At 43.5% G+C, this 24,870-nt stretch overlaps 2 protein-coding genes and 1 long non-coding RNA gene across 8 annotated transcripts; 2 read left to right on the top strand and 1 right to left on the bottom strand.

Annotated features, from left to right (window-relative positions):
* Positions 1 to 535: 535 nt before the first annotated feature.
* Positions 536 to 23,407, bottom strand: LOC133468326 (uncharacterized). Of its 3 annotated transcripts, none has more exons than XR_009785459.1 (5): positions 23,275 to 23,407; positions 12,508 to 12,763; positions 2,375 to 2,482; positions 1,746 to 1,784; positions 536 to 696 (listed from the first exon to the last, which is right to left on the bottom strand). It is a non-coding gene; the product is annotated as an uncharacterized LOC133468326 (long non-coding RNA). The 3 variants fall into 3 exon arrangements; XR_009785460.1 differs by lacking the exons at positions 12,508 to 12,763; positions 23,275 to 23,407 and adding exons at positions 2,975 to 3,067; positions 3,171 to 3,929; XR_009785458.1 differs by lacking the exons at positions 12,508 to 12,763; positions 23,275 to 23,407 and adding an exon at positions 2,975 to 3,927.
* On the top strand, positions 4,281 to 9,798 carry armt1 (acidic residue methyltransferase 1). The gene is made up of 5 exons (XM_061754120.1): positions 4,281 to 4,370; positions 4,700 to 4,805; positions 5,436 to 5,677; positions 5,782 to 5,947; positions 6,313 to 9,798. Exons 1-5 carry the CDS (start codon positions 4,312 to 4,314, stop codon positions 7,099 to 7,101), a joined length of 1,362 nt encoding a protein of 453 aa, XP_061610104.1. The 5' UTR covers positions 4,281 to 4,311; the 3' UTR covers positions 7,102 to 9,798.
* esr1 (estrogen receptor 1) lies at positions 11,133 to 23,975 on the top strand. 4 transcript variants are annotated; one of them, XM_061754116.1, is made up of 9 exons: positions 11,139 to 12,016; positions 12,442 to 12,749; positions 14,462 to 14,578; positions 15,441 to 15,619; positions 15,721 to 15,874; positions 18,857 to 18,995; positions 20,744 to 20,877; positions 21,770 to 21,953; positions 23,187 to 23,975. In XM_061754116.1, exons 1-9 carry the CDS (start codon positions 11,487 to 11,489, stop codon positions 23,461 to 23,463), a joined length of 2,022 nt encoding a protein of 673 aa, XP_061610100.1. In that variant the 5' UTR covers positions 11,139 to 11,486; the 3' UTR covers positions 23,464 to 23,975. The 4 variants fall into 4 exon arrangements, with proteins under 4 accessions (XP_061610103.1, XP_061610102.1, XP_061610100.1 ...); XM_061754117.1 differs by having other exon boundaries at positions 11,141 to 12,016; positions 12,517 to 12,749; XM_061754118.1 differs by lacking the exon at positions 18,857 to 18,995 and having other exon boundaries at positions 11,136 to 12,016; positions 23,187 to 23,325.
* Positions 23,976 to 24,870: the final 895 nt, after the last annotated feature.

The raw sequence follows: 24,870 nt of genomic DNA, 5'->3' as shown, positions 1-24,870 counted from the left end.
TTTCATTGAACGACAACGTGCCACTGTTTGTTTTTAATGCTCAATTAAAAGCCGTATTTACACTCTTAAAGGGCCACCGTGCATTACACACTCGTATATTACCTTACCAAATAGTTTCCTATGTTTCGAACGAATATAGGTTCAATTTGCAAGTTTTTGTTGAAACCTCTCTTTGCACTAGCTTGAATAAAAATGGAAGCCTAATTCATGGAAGTTGCTAACACCTGAACCTGGCCTACTATTTCATGTTTTCTGATATCACAAATATCTGTTATAGAAAACAATATATTTTAAAAACTACTTTTGTGTAATACTGTATGTCATTCTGGGAAAACTGGATTTCCCCAAATCTGTCAGCTCAAGACCACCCCAAAATTAAATAATAATAAAAATAATATATATATATATATATATAGCTTCCCCAAGAACCAACTACAATACAGTAGTCGACTCTCACTATATGTCACCAAGCCCCAACACCACCAGAGATCAAATCCAATTGATGCCCCCCCCCCCCCCAAAAAAAAGTTTATCATTGTTGATACCACACCATATGACACTTTATTAATTAATTACAAACTCATTTTATGACATTACCCTTGAAAATAAGTGGTTTACAGATTAATTTTTTTGGGGGGGGGGGGAAAATGCACCGGAGGTTTGAGGATGCAGACTTGTATGTCGCAGCTTCAAAACCTGGAAGAAAATACAAATTACTAAATTACTATTAGCCATTTATTAGGGTTTTCACTCAGTGATACCCGAATATACTCTCATTTTTAAAACATCAGTCATCATCATCTTTAGTATCTTTTATCTCTGCTAGCATGGTGCTCCGAACATACTCAACATTTTAATTAGATCAGTGAGTTATTGTTAAGTGTCCATAAGTCCCTTAGTGGTACTTTCATGGAGATTCCCAGCCAGTGCCTGTCCCAAGCCCGTCAGGAAGGGCATCCAGACCAAATCATGCGAGTGACTCGCTGTGCCGACCGTTGATGGGACAAGTCGAAAGCCGCAACATTTATCCCTATGTGCCTATCAATTTGAATATGATAATAATATATATAATCAAATTGCCAACAGACACACTGAATATGTGAATCCTGAATCCAACTCATCCATAACAACTCTTTATTCTGCTTTCCACAAACTACTGTACAGTATGTACTACTACTTTTAACACTTGCAGTTAATTAAGCATTTTATGAAGACATTAAATATATTTAGTCTCGCTGTAAAAGTATTGAAAAACTACTTACATGCTGATTTTGCTTGGAATAATTTAGTGATTTTATAATCCGTGTCTTGGTAAAGTACATGCATTAACATGCACAGACTGCCTCTAGAAGCGAAATACATTAGCAGTATAGTATGCCAGTACACAAATATATTGCTTATTAGACACTTTTAGGAGTTTTTTGACTTAACAAATTACAAAAAAAAAAAAAAAAAAACAGGGAACTAACATTTTTAAACATATAAAAACCATATACCACATTCATCATACTCTACTCAAAGCTGTGGGGGCAACATTTTATACTTTAGACAAGGGATAGAAAAACCTAAAGCGGTGTACACACATAATTTTTAACATCTTGAATGATTTTTAAAACGTGAGACGGATTTTGTGTGGTGTACTTGAGCTGACCGACATAGCACATCACAACCATACATAACATTATCTCCACCGACATATGCGAGTCACCTCCCCAAACCACGTCTGTCAAAGTACCCAGACTGACCTGTGAGAGGCAGTGTGGTGCCACACGCCATCCAGACTGCTGGAAAATACAAAGAAGAAGAATAGCTATTAACCAACTTTTAGTTTGTCTGGAAACTACATTGCAGTTGCAAGCTCTTTTTGTCATCTTGATTGCGGTGAATGATTTGTGAGCCACGATACGAACACTCGACATAGCCTTGCTCCTCTATTCGTGTCCAGTAAACGGCGTCAGCTTTCAGGTCATTTCCTAATTGGCTGTCATTCCGTTTCACGCGCCAATCCAACAGTCCGTGGCTCGGCTAAACACTGTGTTGACCACACACGTAAAAGAATTTGCCGTTGTAAATGTTGAAGACCAATCCATCCAATTTGTATACTGCTTATCCTGTTTAGGGGAGCTAAAGCCTAACCCAGCTGAATTCTGGCACTGGTCGCCAGTCAATCGCAGGGCAAATGGAGTAACGGACAACAATTCACACTAATATTCATACTATCACCAAGTGGGAACTGATCTAAATATTGAAAATGTTCGACATTTATGATTGTTAACTCGATTTCTCTCTATTCATTATCTCATCACACCTTACTCCACCAGACAGTTGCCTAGGACAATATTTAGAGACATCCTATAATGGGACTTTTGCTTACTTTGATCACAAGGGGCGGAAAATTCCCAAATTTGTCCCAATTGTCGGTACGTGCATACTCCGCTTGAGGCCCGTGGGCAAGAGCATTTGATCCGGCCCTCCATGCAATCTGAGAAACAAATAAAACCTCAGAGCAACTGTCATAAAAATAATAATAACAACAACATACAAATTCTGCTAAACATTTGTTCCATCATTGCATATTTGTTCATGAATTTAGTGTGGCCCTCACAGGACTTCACATTGAAATGGCCCCTGCCTCACAAGCACTCAAGTCATGTGTCGTCATCAGAGGCTGCCATTGATTGGCGTTATTCTCTTGTAAAACAGTGAGCCATTCAGCCCGAGGACAGGGAGTCCACAGGACGCGGGGCTGCGGCCGCTTGGCGGGCAGGAAAAGCCGTGGAGTGTGTAAAAGGAGACATGGGAGAGAGGGACTGTCCTGTCAAGCGGGGCCCTGTTGTTTGTCCTATCAACAAACAACATCTGATCGTGCCTGTGACTGGAGGTCGGTGGGGGGCACAAAATCTTGGACAAACAAATGCACCGGTGGAGCAGTGCTATACATTTGAATGGCTACAGCACAAAAAAGCTTGTTTACTTATGCCGGCTGGCTCCCAGCAGGTAGCTCACATCCGTTGACTCTTGTCTTGACTCTTGTGTGTTAAAACCTCCTTATAGTCATCCTTTCTATCTGAAGAGAATGTCACACATGACTGTCCCACTACTAAATAGATTTTTGCTCCTGCTATAAAAAACAGACAGACGGAAATCAGGGTACAGGCGGGTGACATTACCCTGACGTCAGCGCGCAACTATGCGGCAGAACCGCCTTTGCCGCGGATGCAACCGGGTCAGTGCCACAAGCACGCTCCGGAACACCTGTTTAAACAGGGCCTTTCACGTTAAAACGCCGCCCTCCCCCCACTCCGCGTCCTTTGGAAACCGGAGTGGTGAGTCACTCCCCTCTCGGTGGAAAAAAAAACAACAAACAGATCCAGCCAGGCTGGAGCCCGGTGGGGGGAAGGGTGGCCCGGCCCGGCGGCGGCTGAACACCGGAGGTGGACGCAGCTGGACTCCCACACTAGAGGCCCCCCTAACATCCTGACAATGGGCTGCCATGTTCCCATAGTGACGGCGCCAGAATCAATTGATATGCCTATATTTTCTAGACAAGCACGGTAGCCTGAGGCCAATCGCTTGGTCACGCAGAGACACTCGGGAGCGGCGAGGGACGTCCCACATGAATCGCCCTGTTCTTCAACGGATGATTTGTTTACCATGGTTGGCTTTATTTCTACAAAAACAAAAAAAGTTAAACTGCATAATTACATACAAGTGTACAACACATCTATTTGTGTATTTCACGAGATGAGTTTCTAGCCTCATCAAAAAATGAGCATTACCCCACCTTCCTTTCTTTCCCGCCAAAAAAAGCCCTAGGGCTTCGAAATCTGTCGTTTCTTGATAGGACCACCGCGCGTTTCCCTGGCAACCGTTGCCACGGAGAACCCCGGATGGCCCAGGATGTGGGCCACGAATGTATGTGAATTACGCCACTTTTAGTAAGTGACTATAACTTACGTAATCACGGTATATATATATATATATATATATATATATATATATATATATATATATATATATATAAAAGAAAATGCGTTAAGATGTTGTTAAGACGGTACTTATGTTGGTGGCCGCTAGGTGACAGCAAAGCACCATTAAAAAGACAAAAACAAAAAAGTCAAACATTTATTTCAATTTAGCACAAAAAAAGTGAAGTACTGTAGATCTATTTTTTTCAAGGAACTATATAATTCAAGATAAACAATATACTAATAATAATTCCTGAATTACTGGCTTTAACGTAACCACCCTACGCTTCCGGTTTGAAGACTTAAATAAAGTTGTACTTTGAATGAGGAAGCTCCTACAATCATGGCGGCCGAGAAGAACGGCGACGTAGTTCCTCATTCTCTGTCAGCTAAAGTAGTTGGGTATGTTGAGAGCTTCTTTCAATAAGTCGTCGGGATTCTCAACTATGCGGTTAAAAATACAACAACAAGTGTTTATTAACTAGTAATTAATGAGGGGATCAAACGAGAAGTAGCTTTTAGCATTTAGCTGTCAAATGTTGCACCACACGTCTGACTGGGAGGATACGTCCGATATCAGTCCAAATATTTGCACAAGAGCTGTACAATGGTGTTGCTTAACTGTTCGTGAAAACGTAGCTGAATGTGTTGCGTAGTCGCATGTTAGCCAGGCTAGGTTAGCATTGGAGTTGGCGTTGAAAAGCAATGTTGTGCATCTTCTTCCTTTGTAGGTCGTTTGCTTACTTGACTGTAAGAGACCGATTGCCCACCATCCTCACTAAAGTCGTAGACACAATCCATCGCAACAAAAACAAGTTTTTTGAAGAATATGGGGAGGTAAGTACGGCTAGGAGCACTACTCCAAATACGTATGTAAGGCTATTTGCTTTAGGGTGACATTCCAAGATGAAAGGAAAATTCCGGAGAACTATTTCAGCCAGGTAAATTTTACATGAACCTCTCTAAACTTGAATGCACATGTTCAACATTTCAGTACTATGAATCAACAAATGCATGTCCTGGTTCAATTAGAATTTGTATTTAAACAATCCTTTTCATCACACTTCACATTTTGACATCACAAGAGCATGAAGACGCCTAACAATTGATCAACAGACTTGTCCCGCAATTGTAAGGCTTCAGACTGGGTTTTCTCAGAGGCAAGTGGCCACTGATGGTTGCAATAGAGATGCAGAGAAATTGTTGTGAATTTTGCCATGCAGTTTATTGTTGGAGAACAGCAAAAGGAGCCGAAACATCAAACGATTAGACATGTGCATTCAAAGGTTGAGAGGGGGTCAAAATAAGTACACTTGAAAAAAAAATATATATATATAGAGCATTTTCGGTTCATCCTGAAACTTCACTTGAATACTGAATACTTTGAACTTTTTGAGTTATTTGTAAATGTTCATCTGTTGTATTGAGTGTGTAAATCTGACCTGGTTTGTGTCCTGTCGACATCAGGAGGGAATCCAAGCAGAGAAGCAAGCTATTTCTCTGCTGTCCAAGCTGAGGAACGAGCTGCAAACAGACAAACCTATACTCGCCCTGACTGACGGCCTGGAGGACGCGGACCCTTGGAACCGGTATCTGCAGCGACAACAGGGGCAGCATGGGGACCAGGATGTGGTCAGCTGGTTCAAGTCTCCGTGGCTGTATGTAGAGTGCTACATGTACCGCAGGATACAGGAGGCCCTCTGGCTCAAGTGAGAAGCATGGACATCTTGACACATTCCTGTGTATTGCGATGCAGATGACATTCGTTTCTATAATATCGCTGGTCAGTAATAGATGATGTTGCCGTTTCCAGCCCTCCCATCAGTGGCTATGATGTCTTCAATGAGGGCAAGACTCAGAGCTTCTTTGAGTCTCAGCAGGCTATAATGGCTTTATGCACATACTTTGAGGCCTTCAAGAAGAAAATGGAAGACATCGCTGAAAATCACCTTCAGGAGTATTTCAACAAACTGCTACAGGTCAGTACATAGTCTGAAGAGCCTTTCCTAAACATTTTAAAGATCTCCCTGGAACCCAAATGTACTAAAATACAATACCGGTAATCACAAAAAGTTTGGGATATTTGGCTTTCAGGTGAAATTTCAGGATTAATCTAAAATGCACTCTGACCTTTACAGGTGAACTTAATTTGACCTTCTTTAAACTCTTGAATAAACGCATCTTAGCGAAGGTTCATCTTGGGTAGGGTACAAGCCCCCCAAAAACACACCTGAGCTCCCATAAGTCATCTGTGGGCGGTCCTTAATTACCACTAAATTGCCACTAACACAATTACTGCAAAGGAATTACAAATCTCTGACTATGCTTGCTTGACTCTTTAAAGGTTTCTCTCTGGGGAAACAAATGTGATCTGTCAATCTCTGCTGGCGTGGACAATTCGCAGAAGAGCAGTCCCATCGACTCTCTAGTCGCCTTGCAGATGTTCATCTTAGTGGACGACTCCGACGCCGTGTGGTCGGCCCTCATTTCTGCCCGGCGGCAGACACAGTCGGGGAAAAGGCGGTCCACTCGAGTGGACTTTGTTCTGGATAACGCTGGCTTTGAGTTGGTCACCGACTTGGTCCTGGCCGATTTCCTGGTGTCTTCCGGTCTGGCCCGCGAGGTCCGCTTCCACGGCAAATCCTTCCCGTGGTTCGTCTCCGACGTCACGGCCGAGGATTTTCTTTGGACCATCCGGCAGACCATGGCGGCCAATCACAGGTGGACGTCTCAGAGAGGGGTGCAGTGGCAGCAATACATGAAAGAGGGCACATGGTCCTATCACGACCATCCCTTCTGGACGCAGCCGAACGAGTTCTGTGACATGGCGGCCGACGCTCCGGAGCTGTACGCGACTCTGCAGGCGGCAGACTTGGTGCTGTTTAAAGGCGATCTCAACTACAGGAAGCTGGCAGGAGATCGGGACTGGGACCACACGGTGGGCTTTGACACTGCGCTGAGGGGATTTGGACCAGCACCGCTGTGCAGTTTGAGGACTCTTAAGGCTAACATTCAAGTGGGTCTGCAGCCAGGCCAAGGGAGCAAGCTGAGCTCTCAAGAACCAGATTGGATGACATGCGGAAAGTACGGAGTCATTCAGTTCTACGGGCCGACCTCGGATCAGCAGGAATGACCTCAGAAGAATCAATGATCAACACTTGTATTAAAGCCATCACATAGTGGGGTCATTGTCAATTTGCAATGTTTTATTCAGAAAGCACTTAACTACAAATGTTTGATTTCTCTCAGGATTTCAGTTTTTAACTCCCCTAAAGGAGATATATTATGCTTTTTTTTCCCCCCCACATATTTTAATTTGTGAATACTTCCTGTAGTTCTTCCTAAATCGGTGAATAATTTGTACTTTCCATTTTCAATTGGTTGTTGACGAGTCAAAATGAAAGCGACTTATGTTTTGGTTTTCATAATTCAATTGTAGGCTCGATCAAAAATACATCAAGTAAAAATGGGCCGCTAGAGTGAATTTGATTTAAATATATAATTGCGTGACCCACGCGTTTAGTAAAGAGCATTAGTAGTAAACCTACGTTGGCTTGTTAAATTAGTTTGGACCATGATCCATATTATATCAAGGACAAAAGTGTTTGAAGAATTATCTGCTTAATTCATTCGTGTTCACCACAGGAGGAGGAAACCCTTCCACTGCTGTTTGTCCAATCGCATTGATTTCATTTCACACCAGTGTGGATGCAGCGTTTTGTCAACCATTGGAATTGGAACAACCCAGAATATTGGTGTTTTTCAATTTGTATTTTTGATCCTGGCATACATTTTTTTCCCTGCTTTATGTTGGATTTAAAAAGAATAACACAAATCATCCATCCATCCATTTTCTGAGCCGCTTCTCCTCACTAGGGTCGCGGGCGTGCTGGAGCCTATCCCAGCTGTCATCGGGCAGGAGGCGGGGTACACCCTGAACTGGTTGCCAGCCAATCGCAGATAACACAATCAGTCACTTTATTTTTGATTTCCAATTTAAAATGGAAAGAAATGTTACACGGATTTTGGTAAAATGTCTAACAAGCTTTGGTCAAAATAAATAGGATAAAGAATTTAGGCACTTTTTAGCCCTTTAACAGCCCGGTTGCAATCAGAATGCTTGATGCCAAATTGATGTCACAAAATGTGTCTTACAGACATACTTTCTTAAATGGACTGCTCACAAAACTGTTTGGTTGTCTAATTTCACACTTGATGGGTAAGCAGCCACTTCAGAGTCCGATTTGTACACTGTACAAATCATTAAAAAAGTCAATTTTCCATAATATGTCCCCATTAAGTTGAGGTGCCAGTTGGAGGGTGCTATTGTAGAGCTCGTTATCTTGCCGAGGTGCAACTGAAGTGCGATAATGTTGTTTTGTCTGCAACAATCTGTCTGTCACATTGCTTCAAATTTGCATGCAGACACTTAAATACTATTTGCAGTTTTTGGGGCAACCTGGCTTTGTAGAGGTAAAAGCGCCCAGGGTAACGTCAATAGTCAAGGTTATATAAAAAAAATACAAACAATTATTGAAGTTTTCATAAAATTGCCCACAAACTCCCTAGTGGGGAATTAGTTATGCTGTAAAATAATTTAGGCAAAGTAATGGTAATGTGAGTAAGTTAGAGTGCAGACAATCATTTAGTCACTTAAATGGAATACATAAAAAAAAAAAAACTTTATGGTCGTCCAATGAAACACTCCCCCCCGCCCCCCCCCCCCCACATTTATTTTGTTTACATTTTTAAAAAAAAGTTATGAATAAATGTATTGTGTTTTGAATTTAAAAAAAATTCATATCCTAATGACAACTCCTGAAGCAAGGACACAAACATTGATTATTAAAACAGTCACAGGCTCATTGGCATGTAGATAGCGTATTAAAGTGCATTTAAAAATACATCTATAAAATTTGTGCTATGTCTTGTTTACAAGTGATAAAATTGAAAGTAAGATTTAGGCATTACATTTTAATTTACTACTGGAAACTGTTTTCATTAGATTTTACTAGGATTTTGTACAAAACGTAATGCACTAATTTAGTTTGAAAAAAACCTCTTTTTGGATTACTTTAGGGCCGCAATCGATTTATCTGTCGATTACATTTTTTTTTGGATGAATCAGATAAAGATATTTTTTCATTTCCATCCTTTTATTCAAAAACAGGACGTGACTTGATTTCATATTGAGAGTGCAAAAAATGCAAACCTATAAATTGATCTGTCTGAAAATCGGCAAAAATGTTGATCATTGTTTTTCCAAGGAAAAGCAGATGTTTGCAAATGTCTTATTTTGATTCAACACAAAGATAATCAGTCTGCTTTCATGAAGGAACATTTACTGTTGAGAGGCTGAACTCCTGAGGATTTGGACAATTTTAAGTTGGTATTGTCGATGAATTTGATCATTGATTTGTTGTCCATGAATCGATCAATCGTTGCATCTCTAGATTATTTAACAAAAACGGTGGGAAAATATGTCTTTAAAGTGATCCCTTGGTGTGATTTTTCTGCATTTCCCTACTAAATTCTCATGAGAACATGTTGACCCATGTTGCTACTACATGTAGAAGAGATTATGAACTTTCACTACTGTTTGTCCTTGTCGTGCAATCACCCAAACATGGGGGGGTGGGGGGGGGAGACAGTGTTAGGGACTTGTACTACATGAACTGGATCCAATGAAGGCAACACTGCACACTTTTTTCCCCTCATATGATCAAAATGCATGTCTGCACACTCCGAGCCCTTACTGTCATTTTAGATTCCTGGCAAGATCATATCCTTCTAATGAATGTTTTTTTCATCAAATAAAGAGCTGCAGAGACCCCTGCTCACTGTCATTTACACACATGAAATATGGCCTCTAATATCGACCTCATTTGCATCCAAATTCGCTCTTACCAAAGTAGCGCGTTTTGATGTCAACAAGACAAAAACCGTGACTGCTAGGCAGGCGCGATGCAGGCAAATCATGAGGCGAAACGTGACGATGTTGTACAAATGCACCATTAATATTCACCGGTTGTGTTATAACGCTCGCATTACAGTTGACACGTTGACCTCCTGATTATTCTAGGTCAGGTTAGACTCTTACTTTGTACCCTGAGAAACAGCTGTAGATACAAACGTGCATGACAATGCTAAAGGAGCTTTAAGTGGCCCTAAATGAGCCAATTAGGTGATTTAGTTGGCTCCCTGTATTTTCTTGCAATCTAATACGACTTAATTTTGTCCCCCTCTGGGGAAATGCAATGAAATATATATATCATCATCAGGGCTACTTGTTTTCCACTTGACCTGACATGTTCTGAAAATGGGGCTGTTTACTCAAGAAAGAGATGGGAAAATGAAGCCTCTGCCAAATGTTGAGCTCTTCCTCTCTCGCTGGAGGTCTGCAGTTGCTTTTAACCCTCGCATCAGAACGACGCAGCTGACAGGTAAGCATGCAAATAAACATTTTAATTCAAGAAGCAGATTGTTTTGTATTGGTAATCTCTTGCAGGGTTGATGTAGCAGCCACATTGCAGCTTGCCACTGGTTTTGTGCATCGCAAGGCTTTTTCTTTACCTTGACTTGTGGTCCCGAAACATGCAAGGACTCCTGACACGTGCGCCTTTAAGTCTTCTATTTGCATTGATACTCTATCCCTTAGTTTGTTCTATTGTAAAATATCCACCACTTGGCATCATGGTGTCATCTTCTTGTCAAAAAAAAGCTGTATTCATGTAATGAAATGATGATAAATACAAAATGCTCAGTATCTCTTTGATTCCACCATCGGGAGTGGATTGTGTAATTACTGGCTGCTGAAATGAGATTTGACCTCCTGCGTTGTTTGCTGTGTTATGGTGACCTGGCGCTCAAATGCACCGCCTCCATCGATTTGACTGCATCTTTTAATTTGTTTATTCTCTTTTTTTGTTTGTTTTTTTTCTCCTCCCCACTGTTTCCACTTTGCCCAGTGAGTCCAGCTGAATGAGCCAAAGTCGGAGGGATGAACGAAACGAGCCGAGCGGCAGAGAGGATGGCTGTCGTTTAAAGAGGTGAGCAGTGTTTGGTCATGTTGTTGCTTTTAGGCCGTTTTGTTTCAACGCCCCCATCCTCGTCTGGGCTGTGATTTGATTTACTGGAGCCTCAGGTGTGTTCAATAATGTGGCCACGAACAGAAAGCGCGCTTGTACGCCATGACGAAGATCACCGAAATGAACCCATGAATATTCCGGGAGCGTCCTGCAAGACGAAGCCTCTCCTGCGTAACGCAAAGGCGGAGGAAGAGGTGGAGATGATGTGGTGGCGTGGGACGGGACAGTCAAGTTCTACGGGAAGCACTACTTCCATTTTGTCCAGCTTTGTGTGTTTTTCTTCCCATCCTTATGAGCCATCCCTCTTACACGTTAGAGGAAAGACGGGCGGGAACAAGGTTGGGAGTTGTCTTTTGGGGGAAAGCTTTAGGAGAAGCAGGAAAAGGGAAAAGAAGAGTATCACATCTGTATGTGTGCAAGAGACGGTTGAATGGGAGAGAGAGCGCCACTCGTTCCTGCCCCCCCACCTCCTCTCCCCGCAAAGGGGAGAGCAAGTCTAAATCATGTTGCTTATCAGTGCTGTTGTGCTGTGATGTTGCTCAGGCAGAGCCCGGCAAAGAGCAGGAAGCCTTGCGGATCACCGCCGACACCCGGCATCAGCCCGGCCGCCCCAGAGCTGGAGAACCTGTCCCCGTCGCCCCCGCCTCGCGCCCCCCTCAGCGGGATGTACCCCGAAGAGAGCCGGGGTTCCGGTGGGGTCGCCACGGTGGACTTCCTGGAGGGGACGTACGACTATGCCTCCCCTACTCCGGCCCAGACGCCGCTTTACAGCCACCCGGTGCCGGGCTATTACGCAGCCCCCCTGGACACCCACGGATCGCCCTCGGACGGCAGCCTCCAGTCGCTGGGCAGCGGGCCCACCAGCCCCCTCGTGTTTGTGCCCACCAGCCCCCGACTCAGCCCCTTCATGCACCCCCCTGGCCATCACTATCTGGAAGCCACTTCAACACCCATCTACAGGTGAGACACAACCCTCTTCAACTTTGTCTATCAAGTTCTTTGTCTGTTTCAGCATATATTGGCTGGGAGGTGACCCCACCCCCCAACGCCGATTGTCGTTTGCTGATTATGCAACTCAAAAGCACCGATAAAACGGTTAACCCGCCTTTAGGAAAATTCCGTGTTTTTATCTTGGTAGCTGAAGGACGGCTTGTGAAAAAAACCCCACTATTGTAAACAGCGAGTGACCCCGGCAGTTGTACACAAACACTAATTATGTGGCAGTACTGCAGTTGAATTTTTGATTTGATTCAAAACATGGCCACTATCACTGTGGACGGGATCAAAATGCTTTTTAATTCCAGAGATTAAGCACTTTGCCGGGGACCTTGAGCCAGGACTGACACGTAAGAGCCAAATCTTTCCATGTGTGTCAAATTGAATAGTAAAAAGACTGGATGCCCTTTTGACTGGATGCACCTGTGTCACAAGCACCTGAAGAAACCTCGTACCTGTGGCAGGTCCAGCGAGACGGTCAGTCAGCAGCAGGCGTCCAGGGACGACCAGTGCGGCACTAGTGACGAGGCGTACGTCTTGGGGGGCTCGGAGGCAGCCGCCGCTGCCGCCATCGGGGTGTTCGAGATGGCCAAGGAGACGCGCTTCTGTGCCGTGTGCAGCGACTACGCCTCTGGCTACCACTACGGGGTGTGGTCCTGCGAGGGATGCAAGGCCTTCTTTAAGAGGAGCATCCAAGGTAGACGCAACTTTCTGCAAACAAAAATACACACTTAATGATTAGTGAAAACTGTTCTGATTATTTGAGTCATGTAACGTGTACTTTTAGTGGGAAAAATGAACAAAATGTTAACCCTATAACACAAAATCCTTGCTGTGTTGCCACAGCGCACACTACAAACAGGGTAAGCTCAACGGCAATCGCACATTGTTGCGCCTTTTTGTCATTAGAATGAAGACCTTTCGGCTGGATTTACGCTGCATGGTTAAAGTGATACAATTCGGATGTGTTGCTCTCAAGTGGAACGATTGGATTCTAAATAAATAACGCATGGAATCCAATATCTTCAGATTGGAATCGGGCTTCTTCCAAATGTGCGGGCGCAGCACAAACGCGCCGATGGGATATACCTTGTCGATGCATGCTTGACGTCATTAAATACACCGATCTTCCCAAACACAAATCAACACAATGAAAATACATTTTGAAAAATCCACTGTGAATCTAAACTCCAGCGAAAACACAGACGAGGCGTCACCAACCTTTCCTGAAACTGAGAGCTACTTCTTGGGTACTGATTAATGCGAAGGTCATTTTTTTCAAATGACCTTGGATTATATGATACCATTATTAATGATATTCATCTATGTGAAGACACTGGTCATGGTAACGATTTCTCACAATAATTATCAACAATGAAATACAGTATGCAACCCTTTATTTCTATACATCTCTGCAAAAAAAAGATCACCTCTACAACATTCCTAGGAAATCACAATGTCCCATCACTGGTGAGCTATTTTTAGAACAGGCCCGTGGTCTATTGTAGCCCCCATCGTTGGGGGCTACCTGCTGCACCGATATTGGTATAGACTGTTAAAAATGAACTAAACGGCTACAGTTGACCATCGATGAAGGCAAGACTCAGCCCAGGGAAACTAAAGAGTACCATGAGTTAACTTCTTTTTACACTTAAATGACGATTATTAAAGTGTTACTTAAACCGTCATCTTTATAGTCAATAAAGTCTTTACGGTGACAAGAGTTTGATCTTTGAACAGATTATTTCTCTTTTCATTATTTCCTATAGGAAAGCTCCAGCGGCATGGGACTTTCAACCAGTAGTTAGTGGGCATAGCCTAGCAACAAGTTGAAACATCCAATCAATATGTAAATTCACATTCATAACATTATTTCATGCTGAAGTACGACTTATTCAAGTCAGTAATTAGTCTGGCTGGAGCTCTCCCTTTTATAGAGAAAAAGGTCAAATGGCTTTGAAGAGAAGTGTGGCTGTTGAAAGATGGCGTCCGCACCCCAACAGGCTCATGGTAGTGTCTAACCTAGACAGCGAAAACAACAGTTAACCAGAAGCTCGCTTGTCGCCACGTGACGCGACAAACAACAACAAACAAAAAAAGGCAAAAATGTTTGTCCAACTTCCAACCTCCCTCAGGTTGTGCTCCTACAGAGCAAAAGCTCCATCTGCTCTGTGTGGCTTAGTCATGTTTGTGACGCTACACTGATGCAAAGAACGGTCAGAGAAACCAATAGTCTCCATGGCGATGACAAAGCCAAGGATGCCACCTTTTAATTTCCTCCATCACAGATCCATTTAAAATGGGAATGGAGTGTTCCTGGACACTAAATAACCTCAATGTGAACCGAACACTGGAGCAGGGGCCCTTCTCGTCTGTAATGGACTTTTTTCTCCCTCCCCCCATTTTCAGGTCACAATGACTACGTGTGCCCGGCAACCAATCAGTGCACTATTGACAGAAATCGCAGGAAGAGCTGCCAAGCGTGCCGACTAAGGAAGTGTTATGAAGTGGGCATGATGAAAGGAGGTGGGCAGGAACACCCAAGTATTCTTCTTAGTCTTCTTACTTTTATATATTAACTCCATTATAACTCCATTAGCTTCACTCAATGCTTCGTAGGAGAGGCTCTTTCTGTGAAAGCCACAAATATGTGCATTCGCTGGCATTCTCGAGGCTAACTTTAACTTTAACCTTGAAGTGATTTCCTCTTAAGGAGTACGAGTACTGATTAGTGCACACCCACACTTTTGTTTTCATACTTCTTGAATCACATACGCATCAACTATGTGCTGCTAGCCTGCTGATTTCTATGCCAAGACCAAGTCACCCACTCTCCATCTATTACTTTTAGGCATTTATAAAATTCCTGTACATATATATATATATACACACACCATATTCCTCATATAGAGTATTAGTATTCATATAGATTTTGATTATTTTCTTGGTTAACTGCAATACATTACAATATATTTCATCTGAATCTGGAGATGAACACAAACAGAAAACTGCATGCACGCAACACTATGTAGTGGTGAGTACAGCGGGTCGACTGGAAGGCCGTCTCCACGAAACTTAACTGCTTTCATACTGTGCCGTGAAGTCGTTTATAGCAGCCGGTAAGACTCCAGCCGGTGGCAGCCGGTAAGACTCCTTCTTTCACTGCATTTGAGACTGTTTATGTGCCTCGGTAGGTGCTGATGTTTTGAACAGCGTTCAAATGGCTTCAGTGGTTAACTATTTTGTGTCTGGTACAGTTGTCACCTTTTTATTTCTGTGTGTGTGTGTGTGTGGAGTGGGGGGGTGGGGGGGGGGGGGGGGCGTGGATTATACGTTGTATTATTAGAGGGCACCATTTTCTTTGGCATGACACTACTGTTTCCACAAGGTGTGCGCAAAGACCGCGGTCGCGTAATACGCCGTGACAAGCGGCGGACCGGCGCCACGGAGAAGTTGACCAAGGAGACGGATCATAGAAAAATGGCCCCCCAGGAAGCGCGGAAGCAGAGCGGTGGCGGAATTGCCGGAGGGGGAAGATCATCGGTAACGGACATCCCTCCTGACCAGGTTCTGAATCACACAGAGGCAAAAACAAAAAAAAAAAGAACTCTTTAATGGATGGAGACATCATTTAATTTGAAGAATGTGTTAATTGTCTGCCTCGTCAGGTGCTCCTCCTGCTGCAGGGGGCCGAACCCCCAATTTTATGTTCTCGACAGAAGCTGAGCCGACCCTACACGGAAGTCACCATCATGACGCTGCTCACCAGCATGGCTGACAAGGAGCTGGTCCACATGATCACCTGGGCCAAGAAGCTGCCAGGTGAAGCCCAACAACAAACACTGCCTACGAGCATCACATGGCAGCCAGACTTCCAAAAACAGCATATAAGGACACGGGCCTGTGAAATATGTACTAACTGTATAGTAATATACTAAAAAAGAAATCACTGATTCACGACCAACGGTGCCACAGGAGATCAGCAGATGTGCTGTGGGAAATTATCCAAAGTCACTTATTTGGTAGGAAAATTATTTATTTATGCAAAATAACGTATCTTTTTTTTTTTTTTTAAATCTATCTCTGCTAGCGACGTACTTTACAGTGACACACAGAACCATTAAATTCTTTTCCACAAAATGGCAAGGTAACCTCGTCACCAGACTGACTGTGTAAGTCAATTTATGAGTAAACTATGAGATCATTATTTCACTATACAGTGGTGCTTTGAGATATGAGACAAAACTTACAAGTTGTTTTGTTTTTTTAGATATGAGCTGTCGTTCTGGGCGGAGGAAAATATGGTCAAAAACTGGGCCATCCCACTTGTAAAATTCTAATAAAGAAACACTTCTATAAACGACAACAATTGGAAGCTCTGAAGTTGAACACGGCTGAGGTCAAAATTGAAGTCAGAATTTGGCAAAATATTCTTTTAAAGTCACACCCACACAAAAAAAGAGCTCAGTTCAACTAACAACTTTTTGTTTTTTGCTTTCTTACGACACACAAAAGACGCATCAGGAGCTATTAAGAGGAAAGGACGGTGAGAAGAGAAGGATTTACACAGGAAGTTAAGTGAAGTAAGCGGTGTCACATTCACTCGGAACACGCTCTAGTCTATCACTAATTAGTAGTAGCAGTAGTCCCTCTAGGATCTTGCAGACTTTTTGTTGTGGCCTAAAACGACTGATTTCACAGCAGAATTTAACCCAAAAAAATTGCAATAGATGCTGCTGACTTTGTTGTGATGAAATGTGAGCATTTCACAATTCTGACTTATTAAGTGACATCTCTGACACATACTGATGCGCTCCATCTCTGATTACGTTACACATTCAACTTGATATTTTAAAGACAGATTTGAATATGCATAAAAACTGAGAGAGCGAGATTAAAATGAATAAAAGCAAAACGCCAGTATGGCTACTACATCTAATATAAAATAATGATTTTGTAACTCAGTATTTAGTACAGACTGAATGGCGAATTTGAATATTTATGTAAGTGGCAAGCACATACTTTTTCTACATATTTCTCTTCACAAGCACTCGAATACACGCATGTAGTCATGACAACAGGTGAGCATGCCTCTATCAATCCAACTCACCTTCAACCGTTCCAACGCTTGCAACAGATTTAGACGCAACGGCGTCCGGCAAATTCATTTGTCTGTTTTATGGTCTCGTTTCAGCCGATCTCTGGTGTGTTTGTGTATACATAGATTTTAATCATATGATTGGTTATTTGCTGGTCCACCATTTTGGAGGTCGAGATCTGTGTGCTAATGTTGCTAAAGCTGAGCAAAAGACTCAAATTGACTCGATGTCGTTTATTTGCGACATGGTGTAATAACGGTAATTTCTTAACAATTCCAAATGGAATGACCGCTGAATGCGCTGAAACCACACCGCACTCAACTGTCAAATAAATACCATGTCTATGACATAAAAATAAATGGATGCTACTTCATTTGGCTTTTTTCTTATGCGTACACATAACTACATTTGAGCCGCAAAAATATATCTGCCTAAAGCCTCCAGTGGCTGGAATATATCCCAGGAGTTCGTCAAGGGGCTTTTCCACAGCGCAACAACGAGGCGCTCTAAAGCGGCCACGCTAGCGGTCACGTCGGACTTCTCATATTTTTTACCTCGCTCTTCCCCCTTCTCGCCGTGATATTCGTGCACTCATGGCAGACAACGATGGGCTCTAAAGTGGCTACGTTGGGGGATTACCCGAAAGGAAGATGCAGTTTTTGGGTGTAGGCATAGCTAGCCAGTTAACAGCACCTGGAAATCTGGGTAACCACTGATGTGAACGTTGGCGCTTCAGTTCTTTTATATATAGTGGGGGGGGGCAACTCCTTCAGGGGCCCAAGTGCATCACTGGGCCCCATTTTAGGCACCCCCAAAAAATTAGGACAACTGAAATGGTGAAAAACAGTTTAATGCTATACCTCCACAACTGAGTACTACATAGTTCCCAGTCTTTGCAAATGTTTTCAGCAATTATCTTCAAACATGTATAATGTATTGAGAAACAAATCTCGGAATTCACTTTATAGGGTCTTTAAAATAATTCTCTGTAGTAGGTAGACTAAATAAATATCTTAAGACGAAAATGTGTTTTTGGATCTTGGATTGTGTTCAACCTTAGATGTTCCGCTGCATTCAGCCTGTATTTTGTGACTTTGCACTTGACGTACACATAGCATTAAAATGGAAGCACTGATGCCAAATATTTACATTAAAAAGCATTTTTGGCAAATCGACGGCAGGTTTGAACACAATTAAAATGCCACGTCTTAGATGACAAAAAGGGGGTGTGACACCTGTTACACACACAAGCAGAGCTATAACAATGCTGGTAATTACAGTCATCACCATTGCGAGAGTTGTTGGAGCACTGGGCAAGCTCCCACCTCAGAGCCCAAATGGACCACATTTCACCTTTGGCTCTCTTAAGTGAGTAAATTCGAAATCACCGAATCACCAGAAGCTCCAGGGGATAACAATGGTAATTACATGTCACGTGAGCTGGCTGAGTGCCACTGATAAGGCTTCTGGGGACAACGCCGACTGCACATGGTTTCATTTAGCCAGACAACAACAACAGCAGCAGCATACATATTTAGTGTTGAGTGAGTAGGCAGAAGCTGCTAAATGCTGTTAATAACGCGCACGGTGATTAATCATCACAGATGAAGCTCCCTGTGTTTGGTCCGGATGCTGAGCAAGTGCCGCCGTGCCGCACGGCGAGTGTCAAGTGTGCTGTACGTGTGTGACGTGACTTTGTGCTCAGGCTTCCTCCAGCTGTCCCTGCACGACCAGGTGCAGCTGCTGGAGAGCTCGTGGCTGGAGGTGCTGATGATCGGCCTCGTCTGGAGGTCCGTCCACTGTCCAGGCAAGCTCATCTTCGCTCAGGACCTCATTCTGGACAGGTAAAAGAGGAGAGGTGCACTGGCCTACTTCTGGGACACGTCCTCTTTGCTTCTCCATCACACTCTCACACACACACCTCAAGAGTGACACATCAGCATTGTAGATTTTCCATTTCGCACCTTTGCGGCCATTGTGCCATCCCAACACGTCTTGTCATACAGTGCCGTACAGTGAAAGACTAATTATGTGCCCCCCGCGGTGAAGAGAGGACCCCTCCCCGCCCCCCGCCGCATCATTATAGAGCCTAGCTGGCAACCAGGACAGATGTAATCAAAGCCTCAACGTACAGAATGATAGAAAATGAATGGCGGCGGAGGGAGGGAGAGTTAAGAGGACGAGGAAATAGAGATGGAAGAAGGGACGGCTGTTCCCCCCTTCCGCCCCAACCGTGTTCTGAGTAAACAACCTGACCAATCATCACTTCTACCATTGTCTAAAAAAAAAAAAAAAAAAGAGCGAGAATGACAGATGAGCCAGAGGCAGACAGACAAAGCTTTTAGCTTGCTGTGCCTGATGGTCCCATTTGATCGGGAACTCTATTAGCGTATTATCTCTAAAAAGATGGCCCCTGGGCTAAGTGTCCTGCCAGATTGGACGTGATGGCTAAAACGCAGCGGGTCAGGGTCGACGCATTCCCTCAGCTGAAGCGCCACTGCCGCTGTGATAGCATCCGGCTTCCAGCCGCTTGTCTACTACGCCCAAAAGTCGAGCTCCGTAGCCATTCACTCCATTAGCGCCTTATCCGGACATGTTATCTTGTCCTCGTTAGGGTCAAAGGTGAGCTGGAGCTCATCCCAGCTGACTTTGGGTAAGAGGTGGGGTACACCCTGGACTGGTCGCCAGTCAATCACAGTGCACATATAGACAAACAACCATTCACACCTATGGACAATTTAGAGACTTTCCTGAACCCAACATATTTTTTGAGAAGTATGGGAGAAAGCCTGTGTGTTTGGACCGAAAAATTAAGAGGCAGGCGTGCTCACCACTAGATCAACCTCTAAGGTTGAACACAATTCCAGATTTGAACTGTTCCTCTCATGGAAACTTTACACAGGCAACGTTTTAAATAACATTTTTAACAGTCTTGCAAGAGAAACAGCACTAACCTAAAAGAGTCAATTGTGCACTCACGTAAGTAAGGCTGATGACGGACATGAAAACGCCAAAGTCGGAGAACGCCAACCAAATGATAATGACTGTGTTCTTATCATTTCCCAAGGCAGAGTTTTTCCACCATAAAATCTCAAATTGATACATTAGATTCCAGACAGGGAGAAAAGTGGACGATAAAAATAAAGATATGGAAAAAATGGAATCAAACCTAAAGCGAGAGGAACCGTTTTTGGCCCAACTCAAGTACAGTTAAACAACGTTGCTGACTTTTAATTGCAATGGAGGTACCATTCAGTGTCACTGAGTGTCAGTATGTGCGTACCTCGCGAAAGGCAGCAAATGTGTTGGACAGTGAATGCCTTCATTGATATGATTAGGAATACCAGCTATGGACCGAAGTCTTCTTCGCAAGTAGTTCAACACATCGGCGAACTATCACGTGCGTCAGAAATAAAGAAAGGTCTTCGTTCACAATTATCTGTCATTGTGCTAATTGAAATGTTAGGTATCAAAAGTTCTGGTGGTATCGGTGAGTACTCGAGTGAATACTCGTACCGGTATCGGTCTGAAAAAAAGCGGAATCAAACGTTATGGACGAGTCGTTGGCGGAATGTATGTTTGTGTCGTGCAGGACTGAAGGCGACTGCGTGGAAGGCATGGCGGAGATCTTCGACATGCTGCTGGCCACCGCCTCTCGTTTCCGCATGCTCAGACTCAAGCCCGAGGAGTTCGTCTGCCTCAAAGCAATCATCTTGCTCAACTCCGGTGAGCTGATTTCTTTATTCTTGATCAATCTGTCCCAAAGGTGGCAACAGATGCATCTCATCAAAACGCGCCTTCCTTGTTGATTGTTTGTACTCTCGAGAGCGGATGCGTCCCAACGACGCCCCCGGAGTCGCAGCGGCGAGCGCGAACACGGTGTCCCGGAAGGGCCCGTTGGCGCCGGTGAGGACGACGAGCGTTGTCACGGCAACACGCGGCAGCGCGTGCGTAAGGGCCGAGGCTCGAGCGGGAATGCGAAAATACCAGAGAGATGACGGTGGCGACTCAGCTGCGTGAGCCGAATGGACTTTGATTGCTGCGTGGGCATCCGAACCTCCGCTGTCGACCTTTTATATAAACTTTCGTGCACTATGTCCTCAAATAGTTGCACCGCTAATAGACGCCATGACGCAATTCGTAGTTCCTGGGTGTGTCATACAAACAGACATATTATGCATTCCCTCCCCACAATTTAAAACATAAATTTCATAACATAAACCTGTCTGTACTTGCTCTCCTCAAAACGTGCCAGTTACTATGACACACTTTAGACAGCATATTTCCTTTCTTACTGAAATCAACACATTTTTTATTTCGCTCGTGCAAGTTAGGTTCCATCAACAACGATCTTGCCATAAGAGTGCGCTGCTTGCTTCTGGAGCGTTTTAACTCATTGAATTCATACACTATACTGTGTATATGTTTCGCACGGATGATGAATGTGAGTGAGAACGGTTTTCTGTCTCTATATATGTGCCCTACGATTGACTGGCAACACGTTCCTGAACAGGATAAACGGTATAAAAAATGGATGGCTGCCATTCAAATGAGAGCCTCCCGCTCATATTCGAGAAGGCCGCGAGCTCATCGCTGGTCTGTTTCTGTCTGCGTTCAGGCGCCTTCGCGTTCTGCACGGGCACCATGGAGCCGCTGCACGACGGCTCGGCGGTGCAGGGGATGTTGGACACCATCACGGACGCCCTCATACATCACATCAGCCAATCGGGATGCTCGGTGCAGCAGCAGGCCAGGCGCCAGGCCCAGCTGCTCCTCCTCCTCTCTCACATCAGACACATGAGGTGAAAGACACTTTTTTTTTAGGCTGCACTATGGGGAGGGGCATATTAATAATCAATTCATTGAACAACAACATGACATCAGCATCTTTGCTATGGCAACTCCTCCATTATTCTGCTCAATACATCTGGCATGGAAACAGGCGTTCAGAGAGATTCCCCTATCCTCTTAAATATAATACCGTATTAAAAATACAACAATTAAGCAATGTAATTGAAGAATACATTCATTGTCATAATTCACTTTTACATGCTTATTGCCGAGGCCTCCGGTGTATATTCTTCTCGTCTCACGTACTTCTCCAAGTACTCCTTGTTGAGCTCTTGTTGCAAAAAAGTACACAAAGATTATTCATTGATGCTCACTGAATCTGAATCTGCGGTCTTGCGTCACGTGACGTCCTCCACTATGTCGGTGTGCATTTTGGCGTTGTAAAAAAAACAAACAAAAAAACAAAGACTTTTGATGCTCGCTTGAACTGAGGTCTTGTGAGGTACACTGTCACAGTCTTCCGCGACACCCAGAATTAATGGACTGATGTTTAATGAGGCAAAGTACTGATACGAATTACTGACTTTGAGACACGCTTTTCCTGAAAATGTGGTTGAATTCCGTATTGTGTACAACTTCGGTGGTTCCTCTAGCATCCTGTTAACACTACATGGGCTCGCAGTAAAAAAAAAGAAAAAAAGAAAAAGCAAAACTCGCACAATTCCCTCATCCACTGCCAAACGTTTTCAAAGTAGAGTTCCCCATATTCCAGTGGCGTGCAGAGAGGGGGGCCTACGGGGCAGTGGCCCCAGGCATCCTAATTGCAGGGTGGCCATTCAATCAGTGTGAATGAAAATAGTGATTTCAAAATTTTCCACACCTGATAGTCACTCCTAAACTTCGTCTTCTACTCAAAAGCTGCATGAGATGCAACATCTCCATCTACAGGGATCTGTTAGTCATTACAGTGGTTTACAAACTTGAATTTCATAGACAAGCTGGGCAAGCTCCTCTTCCACATCTACCCATTGGAAAAAGCGTACTTGACGAATATATACGTCAGTGGCAGGTTGGATTCCAGTCAACGGATATAATTGGCCACGACAGTGAATGAGTTAACTGACTGATGTCTTGTGCAATGATACGATTTGCTGCCACTGAGACACTTTTCCCTTAAATTCCCTATTTGATGCAACCTCCGAGGATCCAGTAGCATCAACCTAACATTTCACGCATACTTGCAGTAACAAAGGCATGGAGCACCTGTACAGCATGAAGTGCAAGAACAAGGTGCCATTGTACGACCTGCTGCTAGAGATGCTGGACGCTCACCGCCTGCACCGTCCCGTCAGACCCACGCAGATCTGGTCCCAGGCGGAGAGAACGCCTCCTGGCGGCAGCAACGGCGCCACCTCCAGTTCAGGAGGCCGCGGCGCCCAAGAGAGCATGAGTAGGAGCCCCCCGTGTCCAGGCGTGCTGCAGTTCGGAGGGTCCCGGCCCGACTGCGCAGAAATCTTGTGAGATGGACAAAGGATCAGTGTTGTGCTGAAGGTCATTTGATGAATATTTATACATTTCTGACATCACTTCGAGATCGCTCGATGATCTTTTGACTTTTCCACTGTTGCTCACACGGCTTCTCAGCTGCACTGTTTGAAATTCATGTTTTTTTTCTTCTTTCATTTTGATTCCCATTCAACCAAAGTGCACTTCCTCTTAGCTTGAAGGGGCTACTGGGCATTACTTTCATTTGTTTGCATAATAAGCTGTGATTGAAAAATGTGTCGGTTCTTCACCTGCCAGCTGAGTACCAGCATGTCTGATGTCTAACGTTTGCTACACTACCGGTTTGATCATATTTGTAAACCGTATACTGATCACGATTGATAACTGTTTGTGTTTCCGTCTGCCGTGTCGTTGGGAAAAGAATTACCACCTGCAAGTTACACAGCTTCAAATCCGAGCCAAACTGTATTTGGTTAACTGATTTGTTCACTTGCACTTGTTTTGTATTAAATGTTGATTATTTCTGGTCCAATTGTTGTTTTATCACGATTATGTGCTGAAAAGTATTCACTGATGGGGGAAAAAAAAAAAAAAAAAAAAATCTGTCTTTGGAAATAAATATATTGTATGTAAACATTTATTTGGAAAATAAATAATTTTGAGCCATGGATTTGACTCAAAATGTTACATTTTTTGGCTTTGAAATATTTTTTTCCCTCACAAAAAAAAAAAAAAGGTTTCCCCTTCACTTAAATAAAAAGTAAATGACAATGAGTTTTGCTTTTTGTTTTGCATTTCCCCTCTGGGATTTGCTTTGTTTACCCAAACACCAAACAAACTTTGAATTTTTTATTTTGTAAAGTACCCAGGAATTAACTTTCATCAACTTCCAAAGAAACAGAAATATTTTTACTTTGCAGATATGAAAAAAAAGTCTCTTTCTCAAAACAGAAACTTGTTCCTGAATTAACATATTGAATTTTATTTTCAACAATTTATCACTTAGCTGTCAAACTGCATGGGTATTCCTAGATACAGGCACCAGTCTATGGTGATTACGACAGTAAACAACAGCGGCCAATTCTGGAACTAACGGACTTTGTCCATTGCAAGGAGGAGTTTCGAGTCCCAAGCAGACATATTCTATCAATAAGATCCAAAGCCCGTTGTTTCCCGGTCCTTTAAATCAAGGTTCTACTGTATGTATAGGTGAGCTAAGGTGACTTTGATATTTGTGGCTTGAAAGGACATACTGTACCTCGGGTCAAAAATTTCAAACACGTCGAAATAATATTGCTTTTGCAACATATAAATGTTCAGTGCAAATTGAACATAACTGCCTTCCATCGGGCTCTCCTTTCTTGACATCCGTAACAATGTGAATATAACTCCACGCATATTGACTGTTTCTTAGCGGAAATT

This window comes from Phyllopteryx taeniolatus, chromosome 18 (assembly GCF_024500385.1).
Source record: "Phyllopteryx taeniolatus isolate TA_2022b chromosome 18, UOR_Ptae_1.2, whole genome shotgun sequence".
Lineage (NCBI taxonomy): Eukaryota > Metazoa > Chordata > Actinopteri > Syngnathiformes > Syngnathidae > Phyllopteryx > Phyllopteryx taeniolatus.
This window is presented reverse-complemented; position numbering and strand designations above follow the sequence as displayed.

Coding starts and splice junctions, on each gene's coding strand:
- armt1 (XM_061754120.1), top strand. CDS start 4,312: ATGGCGGCCGAGAAGAACGGCGACGTAGTTCCTCATTCTCTGTCAGCT. Junction 4,371..4,699: donor CTGTCAGCTAAAGTAGTTGG/GTATGTTGAGAG, acceptor CTTCCTTTGTAG/GTCGTTTGCTTACTTGACTG. Junction 5,948..6,312: donor ATTTCAACAAACTGCTACAG/GTCAGTACATAG, acceptor GACTCTTTAAAG/GTTTCTCTCTGGGGAAACAA.
- esr1 (XM_061754116.1), top strand. CDS start 11,487: ATGGGAGAGAGAGCGCCACTCGTTCCTGCCCCCCCACCTCCTCTCCCC. Junction 12,750..14,461: donor CTTTAAGAGGAGCATCCAAG/GTAGACGCAACT, acceptor CCCCATTTTCAG/GTCACAATGACTACGTGTGC. Junction 20,878..21,769: donor AATCATCTTGCTCAACTCCG/GTGAGCTGATTT, acceptor GTCTGCGTTCAG/GCGCCTTCGCGTTCTGCACG.